The sequence below is a fragment of the Aspergillus brunneoviolaceus genome (genome assembly GCF_003184695.1).
Source record: "Aspergillus brunneoviolaceus CBS 621.78 unplaced genomic scaffold BO95scaffold_22, whole genome shotgun sequence".
Lineage (NCBI taxonomy): Eukaryota > Fungi > Ascomycota > Eurotiomycetes > Eurotiales > Aspergillaceae > Aspergillus > Aspergillus brunneoviolaceus.
Window position 1 is genome coordinate 411748 of NW_020290752.1, and position 17168 is coordinate 428915.

General features: G+C 51.1%; 6 protein-coding genes across 6 annotated transcripts; 3 read left to right on the plus strand and 3 right to left on the minus strand.

Annotated features, from left to right (window-relative positions):
• Nucleotides 1–714: 714 nt before the first annotated feature.
• Nucleotides 715–1068, minus strand: BO95DRAFT_430581 (uncharacterized protein; the record flags this gene model as incomplete). The annotated part of the gene is made up of 1 exon (XM_025584968.1): nt 715–1068. One exon carries the CDS (start codon nt 1066–1068, stop codon nt 715–717), a length of 354 nt encoding a protein of 117 aa, XP_025443815.1.
• A 4012-nt stretch (nt 1069–5080) lies between these two features.
• On the minus strand, nt 5081–6397 carry BO95DRAFT_346334 (putative cytochrome P450 monooxygenase; the record flags this gene model as incomplete). Its single annotated transcript, XM_025581992.1, has 2 exons — nt 5081–5981; nt 6147–6397. Coding segments are annotated over 2 exons (1152 nt in total), but the record flags the coding sequence as incomplete, so codon positions are not given.
• Nucleotides 6398–7067: 670 nt separating this feature from the next.
• BO95DRAFT_410593 (transcription factor domain-containing protein) lies at nt 7068–9998 on the plus strand. Its single transcript, XM_025584186.1, has 10 exons — nt 7068–7444; nt 7503–7631; nt 7677–7720; nt 7773–7919; nt 7978–8486; nt 8542–8666; nt 8716–8791; nt 8844–8928; nt 8983–9354; nt 9412–9998. Exons 1-10 carry the CDS (start codon nt 7365–7367, stop codon nt 9876–9878), a joined length of 2034 nt encoding a protein of 677 aa, XP_025443817.1. The 5' UTR covers nt 7068–7364; the 3' UTR covers nt 9879–9998.
• Nucleotides 9999–10128: 130 nt separating this feature from the next.
• On the plus strand, nt 10129–11963 carry BO95DRAFT_472510 (beta-lactamase/transpeptidase-like protein; the record flags this gene model as incomplete). Its single annotated transcript, XM_025589657.1, has 2 exons — nt 10129–10484; nt 10542–11963. The coding sequence occupies exons 1-2, from the start codon at nt 10356–10358 to the stop codon at nt 11961–11963; spliced, it is 1551 nt and encodes a 516-aa protein (XP_025443818.1). The 5' UTR covers nt 10129–10355.
• A 687-nt stretch (nt 11964–12650) lies between these two features.
• Nucleotides 12651–15179, minus strand: BO95DRAFT_493611 (Zn(II)2Cys6 transcription factor; the record flags this gene model as incomplete). The annotated part of the gene is made up of 2 exons (XM_025590765.1): nt 12651–14806; nt 14888–15179. The coding sequence occupies 2 exons, from the start codon at nt 15177–15179 to the stop codon at nt 12897–12899; spliced, it is 2202 nt and encodes a 733-aa protein (XP_025443819.1). The 3' UTR covers nt 12651–12896.
• Nucleotides 15180–16139: 960 nt separating this feature from the next.
• On the plus strand, nt 16140–16967 carry BO95DRAFT_441432 (uncharacterized protein). Its single transcript, XM_025586172.1, has 2 exons — nt 16140–16544; nt 16611–16967. The coding sequence occupies exons 1-2, from the start codon at nt 16311–16313 to the stop codon at nt 16785–16787; spliced, it is 411 nt and encodes a 136-aa protein (XP_025443820.1). The 5' UTR covers nt 16140–16310; the 3' UTR covers nt 16788–16967.
• Nucleotides 16968–17168: the final 201 nt, after the last annotated feature.

Consider the following 17168-nt stretch of genomic DNA (forward strand, 5'->3'; position numbering starts at 1 on the left):
ATGTACTGTGCTTCCAAGTTGCGCTGTGTGGGTTCTTTGTTGGGAATGGCGATGTGGGGATTTCTGATTCTCGGTGATGAGGGGAGGAGTTACCTACGAGTGCTTGTAGATGGTCTGGGCTTGATTAGTTATTCGATACGGTTGGTGTGTGATTCACCCGGACTTAGTTCTAGTTCTAGAAGATTGGTTGATCGAGGAATTGGGGGTTCTAGAACGTTGCGATTAAGTCATGCGCCGTAAGTTATGATGGGGGCTGACCGCCTTACGTGCGGGGGAGGGGTCTTCCTCCTACCCGTGCGGGGAATCTGTTCGGTAACTCAGTTGAGAAGCATGAGGGGATTGCAAGGTGAACAGGCTTCAGTTGGATGGAAAGAGGTAGTTCTATGCTAATCGTCTCAATCTTTAGGGTTGCACTCTCAATCTTCGGTAATACAGTGCAATTGCTCGCGAAAAGTCTTATGCACGCACTTTTACAGGAAGAAAAGCGCTAATGGCATGCATAGTTGCTCTCTGCGATTATGGAAAGGGGGAGAGTAAGTACAGATTCCCCTCTCAAATATTTTGCACCTTGAAGAATAATATATATGTTGAAGCCAAAGGCGCAGCGACATCCTGGTACCTGCACCGCAATTGTCAGTCATCTCCCAAAGAACCCGCGAACCAGCACAAGCCAGACAAAGGCAACTCACCTGATCCAATCCCCCTGACAAAGGCCTAAGCAGCAGTGACCTTGTACGAGTACATGACGACCTTCGAGGTCCACTCCTTGAACACCTCGCACTTGTGGGGATTGATGCTCTTGCCGGACCACGCCGCCGTTCCCTTGCAGTTCTCCTTGGGGTAGATCGTGATGTGGTAGTCCTTGCTGTTGAAGTTTCCGTTGACCGAGCGGATCCCGTACCCCTCTTTCTTGTCGAAGTTGAAGCACCCCGTCTTGGGGGAATTCTCGATGTGCGTCAGCAGGGAGCCACTGCAGTTGTCGCTGTGCCAGGCCTTGATACCCCAAGAAGCTGAGAGGGCGGGGGTGCTCAGGCTGAGGACGAGAGGGAGGTAGGTGAAGAGTTGCATTTTGATGAGTTGTGGGTTGTGGGTTGGAGTTCGTTGGGTTGTGAGCTGGTGAGTCTGTGATGCTGATGATGGGAATGAGAGGATTGAAGAGCGCTTTATATAGGTTTGATCCTTGGGGGACGTAGGTCGGATTGAGATTACAAGACTAGGATATTCGGAATGTAGTATCCTGGTGAAGGGCCGAGTGGAGTTGGAGGTGATAGTTGGGATCCTTCGGTGCTGGGCGTTTCTTGGTGTAGTTGCCCATGGGTGGTGAGATGGTCTTCAGGCGCCATGCTAGGATGATGGTCTTGAAGAGCTTCCATTTCGATAATGAGTCGCTTGATGCCATTGCTCTAAAGGTACAAATTGGTGATGTGCTGAGTAGACTCGATATGGTATATGACTATGCTGCGAAAGATGATGATGAAGTTCAAAAGATTGCGGATAGAGCTCGGGACAATAGCTGCCATACTCGGCTACCCCGCTAGACCAGCTCAGAATCGCAGAGCCTAGCATCTATGGTGGAGCAATATACTTGTGCATTCGCGAGGTAGTATTGCATATTTGGAATTCCTGAGACATGGGGGCCTTGTAGTATAGATGTGGAGACAGACATCTTACTCTTTAGTGTGATCGGGTCGATCTACTACTTAGTCTAGACTAGGCCCGAGTGGAAATATCAAAGCTTCAGATCTCCGGTCAGCCTGAACGAGACCCCTCTGTGCTAGGCCGTTCCAGGAAGAAGTCTCTAAGCACCTGGCACCTCGCAAGTGAGTACTTTTGCGTACAGCCAGTTTGTAGATGAAGTTGGCGTCTGATTAGGGCGTTCGACGGGGAATGGCATATGGTATGTGCAGAGACGTTCCGGCAATCTTCTTCCAGTAAACAGCTGTATCTCTTATAATGGCGCCACCGAGATGTCAGACTGTGCCCCTTGTGTGGTAAGCAGTATAACTGAGCTACTCATATCAGAGCTCAGAAAACAGATGCGGGCTGAACATGTAGCCTTAGCCGTCGAGGCATATGTAGTCCTCCTATGACAGTATTTACTGTGCCGCGGTTGCCTCCGACATTCCTGAACTGGAGAGATTGACCCTGAGACTTGCCTGATGAGTGCTGAAGCAGGCCAGATGACTGGCCAACGCATTTGGTCGGGTGAATTTCCCGTCCTGTTATAGTTGAAAACTTGTAGCAACCGCCAAGTAAGACAATCTGCCACTTGATGCATGTTTCTCGTTCAGACATGTACATCATACCCTTTAGTGATAAACCTCTGCTTGGCAAAAGCACTAAGACACACTAGTCACTCCACTCCGAACAAAGTCTGAATAATCTCATCATCTTGTGATTGTCTCGAGCTGTCAGAAATGAGAGGGATAGGGCAATGAATATACAAAGATATAGTGGTTATGCTTAAGTTCGAGTTTGGCACACGCTCTTGAATATGAAGTATTGTGAGCAAGCACCTGGCGGTGATTGTAACTGCCGGGACCATAGTTTATTTTTCGGCCCGCTGGGAGACCCACTTCGATTTAAGCATGAATGCCAAGCTAAGATGAGCCCCACATTGTTTATGTGTAAGCGGCAACATTCTACAGCCTAGGGAGTAAGTAATTGACTGTGGATTAGAGCATAAGTCAAACGGCAGATACTGTGCCGATAGATCCTGGTTGAGCTGTCTTTACCTTCTCTAACTCGAAGTGGTGGCAGGATCCTGACCGTTCTGGCCATCCTGCCTCAGGCCTCGACAAAGTGGTGCCCCACAGCCCCGTCTATTTCTGCCACAGTGCGCCTCACAACCGCCTTCCTAATCGGATTCAGGAACGCGGTACTTATGACAAAAACGAGTACAAATGTCAATAACCTAGACCCTGTGGCGCAATCGGGAACACTTGCGGATACAAAGGAAACGGCGCAGTGGTCTGGGTTCGATCCCCCGGGGGATCGGCCCTTTCGTTGTGCAAACCTCCTTAGGATAACTGGAAGGGGGGGGTTTCGTAGCCTGTCTGCGGTGCGGCGCCTAACGCCCCCGCCGATAGGTGAGCTTTTTGATCTTGTTATTTAGTGCTTGACTCTCTTCAGTTATTTCTGATACTTCCTGAGATGTTCTTTGATCCTGATTCGAGTGCTCTGATGCTGAAGTTGTCGCTTTGAAGTCTGGTGATTCCTGGTGACAGCCGACGGCGGGAGCTCGTTGTCGAGGCTTCTTTTTCTTCTTTACCATCTTCAACTTGTTTAAACTTGGTCAATCCCCTTCTTTCCATGTGGACTATCTCTTCGAATGGTTTGATGTTCTCATTCTTCCAATAGAAGACAGCTCAAGATGTTCTTCTTCCTATGGAAGACCGAAAGCGAGGAGTAGGCTCCGCCCTGTTCCTGCCGGAAGCTCGGTGTCTCCTCCTGGGTAGAGTGACTTCCCCCGCGCCTAGAACAGCTCTTCCCTAACTCAATTATGTCTCGTTAGCTTTTCAGTTGAGCTTCTTACACATCGAAAGCAACAGCAACTGTCGTTTCTCTTCGGTCTCAAACCATCTGATCAGGCACCATGGGGGCTAGAACGTCAGGGATCGCTCCCAAGGGCGCCTCTGCAACTGACGAGCTTAGTCAAAGAAGCCATGTCTTGACAACCACTCTTCCACGTCTACCGCTCCATCTAACATGCCAGATCTTGCGCACTTGAATGCTTTAGACGGACCCTGCAAGGAACTTGGATGTCTACTCGGTCGATGAGGCTCCTATCTTCCCAACAGAGCGGGGGTGCCTAACCCCGGACAAAGGTACAAGTAGACATTCGTGTTCTTCATGGCTCATATTGTTAGGACTAGTATGTCTATCATTGCATCTCGTGCGAACACTCTTTCCAATTGATCGACAGACCGATATACGAGAACCCGTTCGAGGCCTCTCTCCGACCGCGAACCGAGAAACGCATCCAACCCTCTTCGTCGTACACAGACTGGCATTGTCACTGTAGCTTTGTGCTCTCAACCGCTCAATGCTCCATAGCGATAACCGAAGCCATTGACCCCATATCGAAACGATCGCCAAGAATAGTTCCTTGCTCCACAACCCGATCGATTAGACCGGCATCATATTGAGTCCGAGCCGACTCGGGAACCAGGAGCGCACTCAATGGGTTGATTACACATTGGAATCAGGGAATGCAGCAAGCAGAGGAAGTTTTCTGAAGTGAGGATTCCCGGCGCGCAGGTTCTCCAAGACAGGACGCGGCTATTGCGGAAGACGATTTGCCTTCACCACCTCAGCAGCTCCACGGTCTTCAAGCAGCTCGCGTCGTGAGCGAAGCACAGCGACCCGTCAATCGGAAGTTACGACTAAGTCGTCCAGATTGCTGTCAGCGTGCTCACTTGCGCCGGCTAAAGAATTTGGAAGCAGTCACCTGCCGCCAGCCTCAATTCCTTCGCGGGCCTGCGGCGGCTCTCAGCGGCTAGCCTTAGGTACAAGGTGCTTCATCGCTACTTATTTGCATGATTGTCAACGTTCTTATGTGTCTGTCCGATGTTGATCCCTCCCCCAGGATTGGAACTGGGAATCCCTACAAAACGGCCTCGGATAGAGCATAGTTGGCTGGGCCGAGGCTCGGGTGGGATCGGGTCCACTTTTTGTGGCCGCGTGGGCGAGGTTTGACCCAGAAGAGAGGCTAAGGCAAATTAGATAGGCTAAGCGACAAATTGTATCATGATAAAATCATTGAGATTCGACAAAGGGGGTATCTTGTTGGGAATGAACATCGAAGGAGAAGTAATAGCCGTGGTGAGGCACTGTGGAAGCGAGGTGCTTATGAAAGATTTGCTAGTTTATCGAATGAAAGCCATGGCTGAAGAGCTTGTGTGGTCGGGTTTATGTGCTGTCAGACCTCCGGCATCCTGGGAGTCGTAGTGACTATTGTAGAAACCGGCGAGAGGTTCGACGTTTGTCCTGCATGATGATCGACTAGGAAGGGTTGGATCTAATTCATTTTTGGAGACAGATGAGTTCAAAGCATCAATTTGGAATTGGACGACGAGAAACTCACGTTGAAGTTGAGCAAAATCTGCACAACCACCTTCTTCAGTTCCAGCCAGGCGGCGCGGAGCTTTGGATTGGTGTGTAGACCCGGATGAAAGAGTAGGATGGCTCGATCCATGAGCTTCCGCTGCGGCACGCTGGCAATGAGCCATCGCTCCGGGCGGAAGGCGTATGCGTCGTCTCCGTAGATTGTGTCATTGAAATGCGCGACGTAGGCGTTGCAGGTGACGATCGTACCACTTGGGAAGATGAATTCCGATCGCAGATTGCCCGAGACCGCTGAGGCTGGGAACTCCTTCTCACTGTCCGCGGTGCAGGTTAGGCGCATCGACTCTTTCATCACGGCGCAGAGGTAGGGAAGGCGTGATAGTTCCCTCCAGCGTGGAGTGGAGGAGAGTGATCCAGTATTGTAGGCTGAATCGATCTCGTATTGCAGGGTAGTCAGCCTTTCGGGGTATTGGAGCAGATGTGAGAAGACGGAGGCAAAGGCTGTGATGAGGGATTCAGTTTCGGTTGTAAGCTCGTCGCTCGCCAGGGTGTTGTCGTTAAGGATGTTGGGGCTGTCTAGGTTAGGTTTGTGGAGGCCAGCAGGTGTCGTGAGGGCATGGACGGGCATCATTGAACACTGTGTAAGCTGCCGACCTCGGTACCTTTTCAGTGACGATACAGGGCTCTGGAAAAGTATGTACTCTACCATCGATGGTTTGTCGGGAAGCGAGCGGGCGTTTATTGCTTGGGTCTGTGTCTGAGCTGCGTTTGACGCTGGGTCGCAGATATATTTATCAATGAGCGTCGCGGCAAATATCTTGAGAGAGGCTACCAGCTCGATACTTTGATATCTTTTGAGTGCGTCGAGGAGCTCTTGTGTTGAGCTATCGTTGATACCCTCGTATTCCAGGAATCTCGCCCACTGGCTGGTTGGAGTTTGGTCATCGCGTTCACCATGTGCCCAAACATCAACATCCTGAGACTGGGATCCCTGCAGATTGGGAAATTGCTTTTGTCAGAAAGGCTTCTGCTTTGGTATCAGAGCATGGTAACGTACCCTGATACGATTTATTTGAAACTGGTATAGCTGAGCAATGATTGCCGGATCCGAGACACTGATCCGATTTGTTCCTAGACGCACGATTCTTCCATATCTCGCATGAAGCTCTGAGAGCCTGCGACCGTCATGAGGCGAGTTACGCAGGTAAATGTGCCACCACCACGAGATGCGCGATATTAAGGGGCCAAGAACCCAGTCCAAGTGCGCGTATTGGCGGAAAGTGTAGGCCGAAGCCAGCAATGCTAAGAGAACTGCAATCACGGCCTGTATCATTGTTGCAGTCGCTCAGGATCGCACATCTTAATCCTCCAAGCATCTCCGCATTGAGATCGAGGTCGAAAGGAGTGGTGCTCTCATATAAGTTATCCGGCCGTGTGACGATCTGGGGGTATAATTTGTCCCCAGCCGCGTTATCCCGAAACCGGGTCCAGAAAATAAAACGGAGAAAACATCCCCTCAACGTCATTGTCGCTACATCAGCGTGCGACACGTCTGAAAGGTCCCCAAGCACGAGCAATCTCAAGTGGATTCAGCCTGACATTCAGCTGAGAACCTTGATTGGAGCAGATGAGGAGTCCCAAGGCCAGTCGACTCGAGATTACGTGATGGGAAACACGATTCCCCCGGGCGCATGGACATGGGGCGAACGGGCCGAGAAGTTTGATTCTGGAGGGGTTGATTTTGAGAGGTACAGAGACAGGCTGACGGTTCTGCAACAAGGGAACCCTCAAGGGGCCGATGAGACCTTAAGTTCAAAATTGACTGATAAATGTGGAAGTCGATCGCGTGGCTTCCGGGTGGCTGTATTGTAAGCCTGGAGCTGACGATCACATGCCTAGTGGTGAGTGACTACTACCATTCTGGTCACCGCCTTGGCTGTTTCCTCGGATTTCCCCGCACTGTTTGGATGCCAACCTTCTAGCCTTGCCTCGTGGTTCTCGTCTTGTTTTGTGTGGAACACCACGAGAGTAATCCGCACCAAGTGGAGTCGGCCCCAGATCCCAGTCCTCGTGTTCAGAGTTCTTGTGCGTTATCTACTTTGCTCTGGATGCTTATCAACGTAACGGTGACTCAAAAGTCCAACGTGCGCCATCCCCCTTATCAGTTGCCGCCCCCCTCCGCAATTGTATTGAACTGGACCCGACCGCCACAATCCGAGCCTCATTACAACATCTCCAGACCGTTCATAATTTCGTGATGCATATCCTGCCTTGTCACTAGCAAAGTGTGCTTGAAAATGGCTCCTGGGAAGGTCCACCGTGGATTGCAGCACCGGTCTGCCGAAGAGCGTGCAAACGCAAGGCGGTCGATGGTAGCGTATGAACGGACCCATCTTACCTTCTGCCACGTGGGTGGGACTAACGTCTTCGTGCAGATGCAATCGATGTCGCTCCAGGAAGACCCGCTGCGCTGGCAATCCCCCATATCCGTGTGCTGCGTGCGAAGACGTAGGTTATGATTGTGTGTATTCCGAAGCCGAGAAACGTGTGTCTATAACCGAGAGGTGAGTTGACGACGACACCTACACATCCATTGTCTAATTGAGTAGTCACTTCCGTCGCTTGCTATCCGATGCACAAGCCGCTCGTCAGGGTCTGTTTCGTCCTATACAGGCTATCGTAATTCCCAGCTCACCCTTATCCAGATGGAAATCGCCCTCCACCACCTGCTCCCAGCTCCACATCAACTTCCCAGAGCACTTCCCTAACCCCAGCGGAGACATCGCTCGAACGAGACGACTGGTGGTATAATGGAGCCGATAACCTCTTCCTTAATCGGTCAGGCGAACATCGTACGTGCCCCTCTTACCTTCGCAGGAAAGACACTGAAGGATTCATGATCCGATCAAGAATTTATTGGAGCATCATCCGCCACTCATTTGGCCAAGCGTCTCAACCCAACCTCAAAGAATTTAGCGTTGGATGTGCGCCCACTTTATGACGATCCAACCTCCCTACGTCGCTCCATATCGCCGGCTTTACCTCAATTGCCGCCGTTCGAATACGCCAAGCGTCTTTATTGGGTTCAGTACAGTTACATCGGAACAATCTTTTCCCTTATACAGCCACATGACTACGAAGAGCGACTTTACATAGTCTATCACCAACCTCCAGATCTGTTTAACCGGGAGTCATGTCTGGTCTATTGCCAGGTCCTGCTTATCATCTCGTACGGGCTAATGTACTCGGTGAATCAGTGGTCGGGAGATGATGGTCCTCCCGGCTTCAAATACTTCAAGCATGCACTTCGCTTCCTACCAGACATTCACGAAGAGGGCTCCATCTTCTTTGTCGAAGTACTATGCTACGTAGCATATTATATGCAGAACTTGAATCGGCGGGATGCTGCATTCCTCTATGTATGTGGTTTTCGTCACCCACATGATGACAGATGCTTACAAGTGTGATGAATAGATCGGTACCGCTCTGCGGATGGCCATCTCATTGGGACTTCATCAAGAGGCGTCGGATCCGGCAATGAGCGAAGAAGACCGGAATCGTCGACGTCGATCCTGGTGGTCTGTGTACAGTTTGGATAGGTAATCCTGCCCCAGCTCAGGGGAAATGACGTTATCTGACAGAAGCTAGGCTCCTATCCGTGAAGTCCGGAAATCCTATAACTATCCAAGATGAAGACATAGGGACAACTTGGCCGCGACCGGTTGTGAGTACTTGATTTTTCAAGGTATATGTGAGCATGAACTGACTGCACATAGAACCCCGGAGACATTGTCCCCTGGCCTTCTGTTGTTCTAATTCACTACACTCAATTATCAAGAATACTTGGTCGCATTGGAGAAGGTAGAAGTGGCCTCTTTAACCTACAAGAGGCTATCGCTAACTCATTGCTTGAAGAAATATATCGGAAGAAACCTCGCTCTGGGTCAAACCTACTCCTCTCAGTACAAAGTATCATGGACGAACTATTCGACTGGCTACGGCGGGTACCTGACCGCTTGCGTATTGATTTTTCAACCCTCGGAACGCACATCAATCGCGAATCAGTGTCATTGTTTCTACATTTCTACTCATGTGTCAACATGACAGCAAGACCATTGGTCTTTTATGTAATCCAGCGACGTCTGGATGCAGAGACAGCGGGATCAGTAACGGATGACTGGAAGAAAGGACTTTCCCAGAATGCCGTGCAGGTGATAGAGAGCTGTATTTCAGCTGCTCGTGCTACCATTATGATCATGGATGCTGCGTCTAAGCAGAACCTGGTTGGTATGTACATTCGAGTCCCTCAATTTTGATGTGGTTGGCACTCTAACACTCGTGTAGCGACCTACGGATATCTGGATGGAGAGTATATCTTTTCAGCCGCTCTTTTGCTGGTCATGGTCAATGCGGCATTCCCGCACAACGATTCCAATGCGCGATCCATGGCGACCGCGCTGAATCTCCTCCGTGGGATGGCGGATCGAGGAAATATCATCCTCGAGGCTCGTCACTCATTGCTTCTTGAACTACAGTCCGCCATTGGACCCAATCGCTCAAGGGATGTGGACAACAATGCTACGGATATACCGGCCACCCCCGCTAGCACACAGAAGCATACACCGTCCTCTAGCATCGTTGAACAGGCTGCACGGACAGGTCCAAGACTTCAGAACCAGGATATCTCTTCGGTGCAGGACATATCCTTTGACTTCGATGTAAATGATGATCCTGGCCTTTGGGAGGAGGTCCTTCATCAAATTGATATCGACATGGACACCGATTGGATTGAGCAAGCGTTGCGCAAATAGGGAGAATAAAAACCATTTCAATTAGGTCCAGGTTTCCTTCATCTTCACACTCTCTAAGTTATATTGAGTAACCCTTGATGAATGTGAGCAGATGCACGCCCCGTGGCTGCCTAGTGTGACACGATTAATTGGTGAAATGTTGCCCATATTATGACTTGATCCGACTCACCTGATTTCATTCAGTAGTAGAGACTTGTGTGTCAGCATCATGCCGTAGCCTGGAGGTATCTGTAATATTCTCACTAGGACGCACCTCGAAGTGCACTTACCCAAAGCGGTATTCCACCGGGCGGCTGTAGGCTGCAGCTGGGAGAATAATAAGCCGCTTGCAAGACCACCACATTTCCCCGCTCGCCCTCTCTATCGACCATTCCAACACCATCGTCCCAAGCCATTGATCGTGGTGACGTGCCATCACCGGCTCTTTTCAATTGACAACTAGCAAAGTTCCCGTCGGCGCCCGTACTGTTTGCCACAATGGTCTTACGGCCCAACAATTCTCCCTTGACTCCGGAGTTCGACGCCCTGGTCGAGGAGAAACTAGCCAAATGGAAGGTGCCTGGACTGACAGTATCAGTGGTCCATGGCTCCAGCACTTATGCCAAAGTAACTGCCAACTTCCAATGCTATCATCACATAGTATGAGCTAACCCTGGAGTGCAGGCATACGGGATTGCGGAGTTTCCCGATAAGAAGATGACCGTCGCGTCTCTCTTCGATACGTGCAGCACCACGAAAGCCTTCACTGCGGCCCTCATGTCGATGGCCATTGACCACAGCAAAGCCACGCCAGCTCCGATCCGCTGGGACACTCCCGTCTCGTCGCTGATCAGGGATGATTTTGTCTTGGCAGACCCGTACGCCACCGCCAACACCACCGTTGAAGACATGCTCTCCCACCGCTCCGGACTACCGGGGCATTTCGGCCCCATGTCCCTCGCCTTTCCAAACGAGACCCTGCGCGAAGAGGTGCGGAAGCTCCGCCACCTGCCCCTTGCGTTTGCTCCCCGGACAACGTTCAACTACTGCAACCATATGTTCATGGTTGCCTCGCATGTGCTCGAGCAATTGTCCGGGACAGGGCTGGGGAGCTTGATGAAAGAGCGGATTTGGAAGCCTCTTGGGATGACCGATACGTATTTTTCGAACAAAGAGGTTCTCGCGTGTCCGTCGACCGCACGGCGTCTGGTGAAAGGCTACACCTGGGATCCTACCGCCAATCGCCACGTCGAGCGCCCTTACATGGATTACGCGCCGACCACGGGCACGGGCGCGATCGTCAGTAATGTGCTCGACTATGCGAAATGGATACGCACGATGATATATCGAGGAGCGCCGATTTCACTACAGGGGTATAAGGAGCTTTTTTCTCCGCGGACCATCATCCAAGACTGGGAGGACTTGATCATCCCGCCGGGACAAGTTCACCTCTATGCGCTCGGGTGGTTCGTGGATAACTACCATGGCGAGCAGATATTCTGGCACTCGGGGAGCTGGGAAGGGTTCGGCATCATGGTGGGCTTTGTCCCGAGCAAGAGATTCGGCTTTGCCATGATGGGCAACACGCAGAAGGCGAGATACGCGGAGCTGGAGCTCTACCTCTATCTCCTTGATCATTTGTTGGGCAGGTCGGGCGAGGACAGAGAGGCCTATATCGCCAAGATTGATGCCATTGTGCAGGAGAGGCTGAGAACACAGCTGCAGAGCCTCGAGGAGGTCAAGCGTCGACTGTTTCCAGGATTCAACCATCAATTGCCTCTCCCGTTGTCGCTGAATGACTATACAGGCACATACTCGCATCCAGGCCATGGCCCCATCACACTGTTTTTGAAGGATGAGAAGCTGCATGTGAACTTGATGGATCGGGTTGCCAAGGCATGGATGCGCTTTGAGCATGTGAGCGGGGTGTTCTTTGTCGTGAAGGGTTATAAGCCCGAAGCAGAAGGGGTTGACCCTGAGTACATGGCGGCGCAGTTCCACGTGGGCGTGACGGGGGTGGTGGAGAGGCTGGGCTTGGACCTGGAACCTGCACTAAATGGACAGATGATCTGGTTTGAGAGGGTGTCGGGCCGACAGTGCCCTTGACCTCCCAGCTGCAATGCCGCCCCACATTCAACTATTCAAAAAATGATACACATAACAGTACTGATACAGATAGAGTATGCGTAGTAAAACTCTAACCTCAAGCTCGATTACACGAACCCTCCCCCTATACTCAGAGTCGGTGAATGACAAAAGAAAGTATCAATCAAGAGAAGCACGAAGATATATACAGAGAAAGTCAAGGCCCTTCTCAAACGAAGCTATACAAACAAGATAGTCTTACAAGATCAAGGAGCTGTTTGCCTAGGCAGTATGACACTCGATTTTTCGGGCTGGAGCAGAACAACCCGGCGTTGATAGCCAACACCCACGATGGATGTTCATCACTGGACCTCCAAAATCTCCTGGAGGCGGGTTCTCCTAAATTGTCACATTCCGAGCGAAGTGGAGGCCCAATCTCCGAGTTCAATGCACAGCCCAAGACCTCGGTCTGGAACTGGGAGTCGAGGGAGTGGCTCTCGGAGGAGACGGTGCGATGCGATAGTCGGGGGTAATTGTGAAGCCTCTCCCCTGTGCTCATGGAGGTATTGCAAGCAATGGCTCTCTTATGCGACTCTTTCTCTGCAATCTCCTACAGGCCTAAGTCGCGCTTGCCCCGATAAGGGAACCACTACTAGGAGGGGCATCATATGTTAGGTGCCTGTCAACCAGCCGGACTACGACTGCCTTCAGCGCGCCAACCATCCGGGGAACTCCCCCGGAAGCCACAGGCCCAAGCTCCCGGGAACCCGAACGCAAAGCTCCGGCGTAGATCTTCGGTCCCGGCCGGGGAGGCTCGATTTTGTTTACGGCGTAAGAAAGACGGAATTGAGAAGGCATGCTCCACGTGACAGCCTTGCAGACGAGGGAACATCTCCGAGGCTACCGTCCAGAGGTGATAGATTACCAGAAGATTCCAGTTGCCTTCTGCGTCGGTCAAAAAGCCGAGTTGATTGGCAGACTATCCAACTGCGGCCAGAAGTCCAACATCAAATCCTTATCCAATGCAAAGTAATCCAGCAAGGACTCTGTACGGGAATCTAGGCCAATCGAGTCTATGTAGTGGTCGTGGTCAAAGGCAGGGTGAGAAGTGGCGTTTGAATTGTTATTGTGCTCTTCGTTTCCTGTCCTTGAGGCGCTCGCTTCACCTCGTGGCATTTGACCGGTATGGCCCGTCGTACTATGAGGCTGCGCAAGTACCATGCCTGCTACCGCAGAGCCGCTAATCTCCGTTGCATCCTGGGGATGTGATGCGTCTGTGTTAGGTAGACCCAGACGGGTCAGTTCCTGGCGCAAGCCTTGGAGAATGACGCTATACTTCCAGGAGGGTGCGTTGCGAGCCGTAGCATTAGCCAGATGATCTTGAGCAAGTGTGGACAGCTTGTAGAGCGTTGCTTCATCCAGCTCGGCATCAAGCGAGCCCTCGGGTCTTGGCAGGAAGGGCGGACGAACGCGGAAGATCCGCCCCCGTCCAAGTTGAATCAAATAAATGTATATTATAGAAAGAGCGTTGAAGGCGATGTACTGCGAGTACCAGAATGCCGTATAAAGCTCGTCATCGTGCACGAAGCCGAGAATCAGCTCAATGGCATCGCAGGCTGCCGTAAGGCAGGTGCAGAGAAGCTGCTGGTAGGTCGCCTCACACTCCGGCCACATCTGCCCATAATTCCGCAGCAACAGCGGCCTCGTGATGAACATCACGGCATGGTATCGGGCCAGTCGCAGTACTGTCAGCTGGCGCCGGAAGACCGGCACCAGACTGCTTGGGTGGATAACGCCTGACAGGAACGGGGGCAACCCAGCCTGCCACGCCAGTACCTGTTCATGTAATGTGCAGATCGTTGCGATCTGTTCTTGACTGGATATTCCGGTTTGCACATAGGGTTTTTTGACAGCCCTTGTCAAGATACGAGCTAGTAGAACATGAAACACGGGGGCGTCCATCAAGCAGTCACGCTTTGTGAGTCGATTCTCTTGAGGCGTTAAGTCTGAATCATTGACCCGTGTAGGAAGGTCCTCATCAATGTCTTCATCCTGCCATAAGCGTGGTCGGCCCAGCATGACGCTGAGATACTTGTCCAGAGTGTATGAGCACCATACGAGTCGCCGCTGACATTCCTTCTGAACTAAATTGTGCCCGTCATGGCCTCTTCTTGTGCGTCCGTTGTGCAAACCAAGGGCCATCATCAGCTGGACCGTTGTTCCGAAGGTGAACCACGCTTTGTGAGGCCTCGAGGAGCTAAGCAAATATAGCACCATGAGGAAACGAGCCTGAACAGATGCCATGCTCGGAGCCCCCGTCTCACGAGAAAGGAGGTGGTCCGCCTGAGCATAATACATCTCACTCTTCTGCCAACCATGGTCATCTGCGTCGCGCATACGTCCACTCATGTCTACCCGAAACATCGTTGCGGTGCTGAAGAGAAGCAAGAGAAGAGCTTGCGATGCCGCCTCGAGCGGAGGCTTGACGGGCGATGAGCCGGACCGGTCGTGCGGCCTTTGGTTTTCGTACATGCGATATACCAGCCTCTCGACAGTAGGTTGATGGAGAATTCGGTAGGTTGGTGCAGCAAAGTCGAAGTATCGCTGAAATAGGCCTACAGCAGTAGCCCTGTCAGGCCACGTGAACCGAATGACCGAGGATAGCGACACAACGCGGTCGCCATAGGAGAAAATCGAGATTGTCGAATGCGTATCGTGATCATGCTGCGGTGAAGGCGAACGTCGCGTCGCAGGATGAAGATCTTGAACAACACGGTCGAGGAAGGAATGCGCAGACGTAGGACCCCAGTATTGACCGGCCACCTCTGGCGAGCTTCCGTCTCCTCCCACCTCGACCAAGGACTCTTGGATCGGACGTGCCGACTCAGATGCCCGGGAGATGAGCGGACTGTGCGAACCCTCGACAGCGGTGTATTGGAACCCACCCGTCGGGGTTTGCCGATTGCGAGGGTAAGGGGAAAATGCATTGCCGCCACTATATCTCCTCCCACGGCCCGGGGTTGGGAGTTGACGATCATCGTTCGAGGCGGATGGCGGGGGGCTGAGGGCTACCCCGCGATTATAGGCCGTCTGGTAGGTGCATTCCAGATGCTTGCGAGTACATGGACCACAAGGGATGTTTCCGGTGCAGGCCTTTTTCTTGGCCTTGCAGGCGTCGCACGCCCTAGTGACCTTTCGGACTTTGCGTATGTGCTCGTGGGAATCGTCCGACCTCATTTTCCGCCTGGGGGACTTTTCCCGACCGGCGGTCAAATGCTTGTAGCAGAGTAGGAGAAAGCGTGCTGTCATGGAGCTACTGTATGATCAGCAACGCATATTGCTTGTTGAACTTGCGCTCTTCAAATGCTGTGTCGTGTTGTATTGGAAGCGTACAGCTAGAGCTTCAGAGTCATTGCTTGGGCTAGTATGAGGAAGGTGGGTGTGTGAGGAACAAGTCGAGTTCACTTGTCTCCCGACAGTTTCCGCCATTTTTCCGCCGACGTGAAAGAACAAAGCAACGCGCTTGGAAAGAGGGAATCTCGTGGTGGGTTTCCTGAACCTCTAGAGCCAATGAGCGCCGAACATTTATCCACTTTTCTCTTCCTCCCCCACAGAGATCTGCACGCTGATCTCGATTCGAGTTTCAGCTGAAATCTGACTTGTTGGAAACCCAGGCTTCAGCCAGTCACGGCCCCAACGCCATGCACACCATAATGGCGGTCAGGAGAGTAGAGAGGTAAAGTCTGTCTCGAAATCCCTCTACGCAGCAGACACGTGAGCGTTTCCCGGCATCACTGCCGAGCATTTCAACCAAGGATCGATATTTACCTATTCTCATCTGAATGAGGTGCGGGCGTTGGCTTGTTGGTATCTAAAACAACTGGCTTTAATGCTTGCTGTGGTAGCTCATTGATCGAATAAAAGCTGCAGGCTAATGTTGCGTTGCTTTGCCGATCAGAAGCAGTGAGTAAATATGTGACGAAGGGCCTATATTTCTATCCACAGCGGGGGCCGATTCCTTTATCCAATGAGGACGTTCATACAAGAGTTTCTGAACTCAAGGATGCATGATTATCAGATCTGGAGGGGTAGATCGTGTGAGTCATCGTACACCTGATGACCTCGCCTTCCAGGCCCCACCAAGCTGATATGACGTGAGCTGAGTGAGGACTCTGCGTAGCTGAATATCGCACTTGGCCGCCATAACTGAAAGACTGGTTTGCTCTGAGATTAACTCTTAAATACCCGTCCTTTCTCCCGTGGGACCCCTTTTGATTTCAGCTATCTTCTGGTCAATCTCTACCTGGATCCGAGAACCAAACACTAGCATCTCATAATTTCGTTTCTCATATTCCTTCCACATTCACAATGGTTGCCGCAACCGATATTCCATTTGACGCCTCCAAGCACGCATATCGGACGGACACTGCTGGGCTCCAAGTCGTTGACGAAAACTTTGCGGCTCGTTATGAGACAGCAGCGAAAGAATTTGAAGATGCTCTCAATAAATTTGCATCTACCGACAAGGAAGCTCGACAAGCATACATTGATCAACAACCGTATATGCCGGAAACTATTGCTTTTGGTGACTGGGTCCAAAGGGTATGTTATTTCTTGTTTAGTACTTAATCCTAGCTGCTAAGCCGCTTTCTAATATTCGCTTTCAAGAGTTATCCTTCGTGGATTGAGGCAGAGGGAGTTCTGCGATACAAAGGTCAGAATTTGACCCAGTACGCTTATATGACGTTTGGGCCAGATGCGTACGAGAAGAAAATCAAAGACCAACGAACGCAACAACTCATTAGCCCGGCGCTCAAAGCGGGATACACACCTCAGGTGTATTAAGATAGACCATTCAATTGAGGAGCAAGTTTCAATTTGGAAGAAGTACTTACAGTATGATGATGATTCTTTTACTTACTATGGTCTCTTGCCAAAATGATATACAGGCTACTATCTTTGTTATCCTGACATTAGATATCTAGTGTCTTCTATTTCCTGAGAATAGATTTAGAGACTTATCATGCTTTATTATAGCCCAATTCCTGTTCTTGTTACGAGGCCGCCCCCATAGTATACAGTTATGAGATTATCATAACATCTTGGTAAAGTCTAGTATAGTATCAATCATTTTTGCCTATAGAATAATCTCTAGGTTATTTGTCTCATCTTAGTTTAAGTCGTTGAGTATGCTTACTATATTGTCAAATATACTCCCTAATTTTC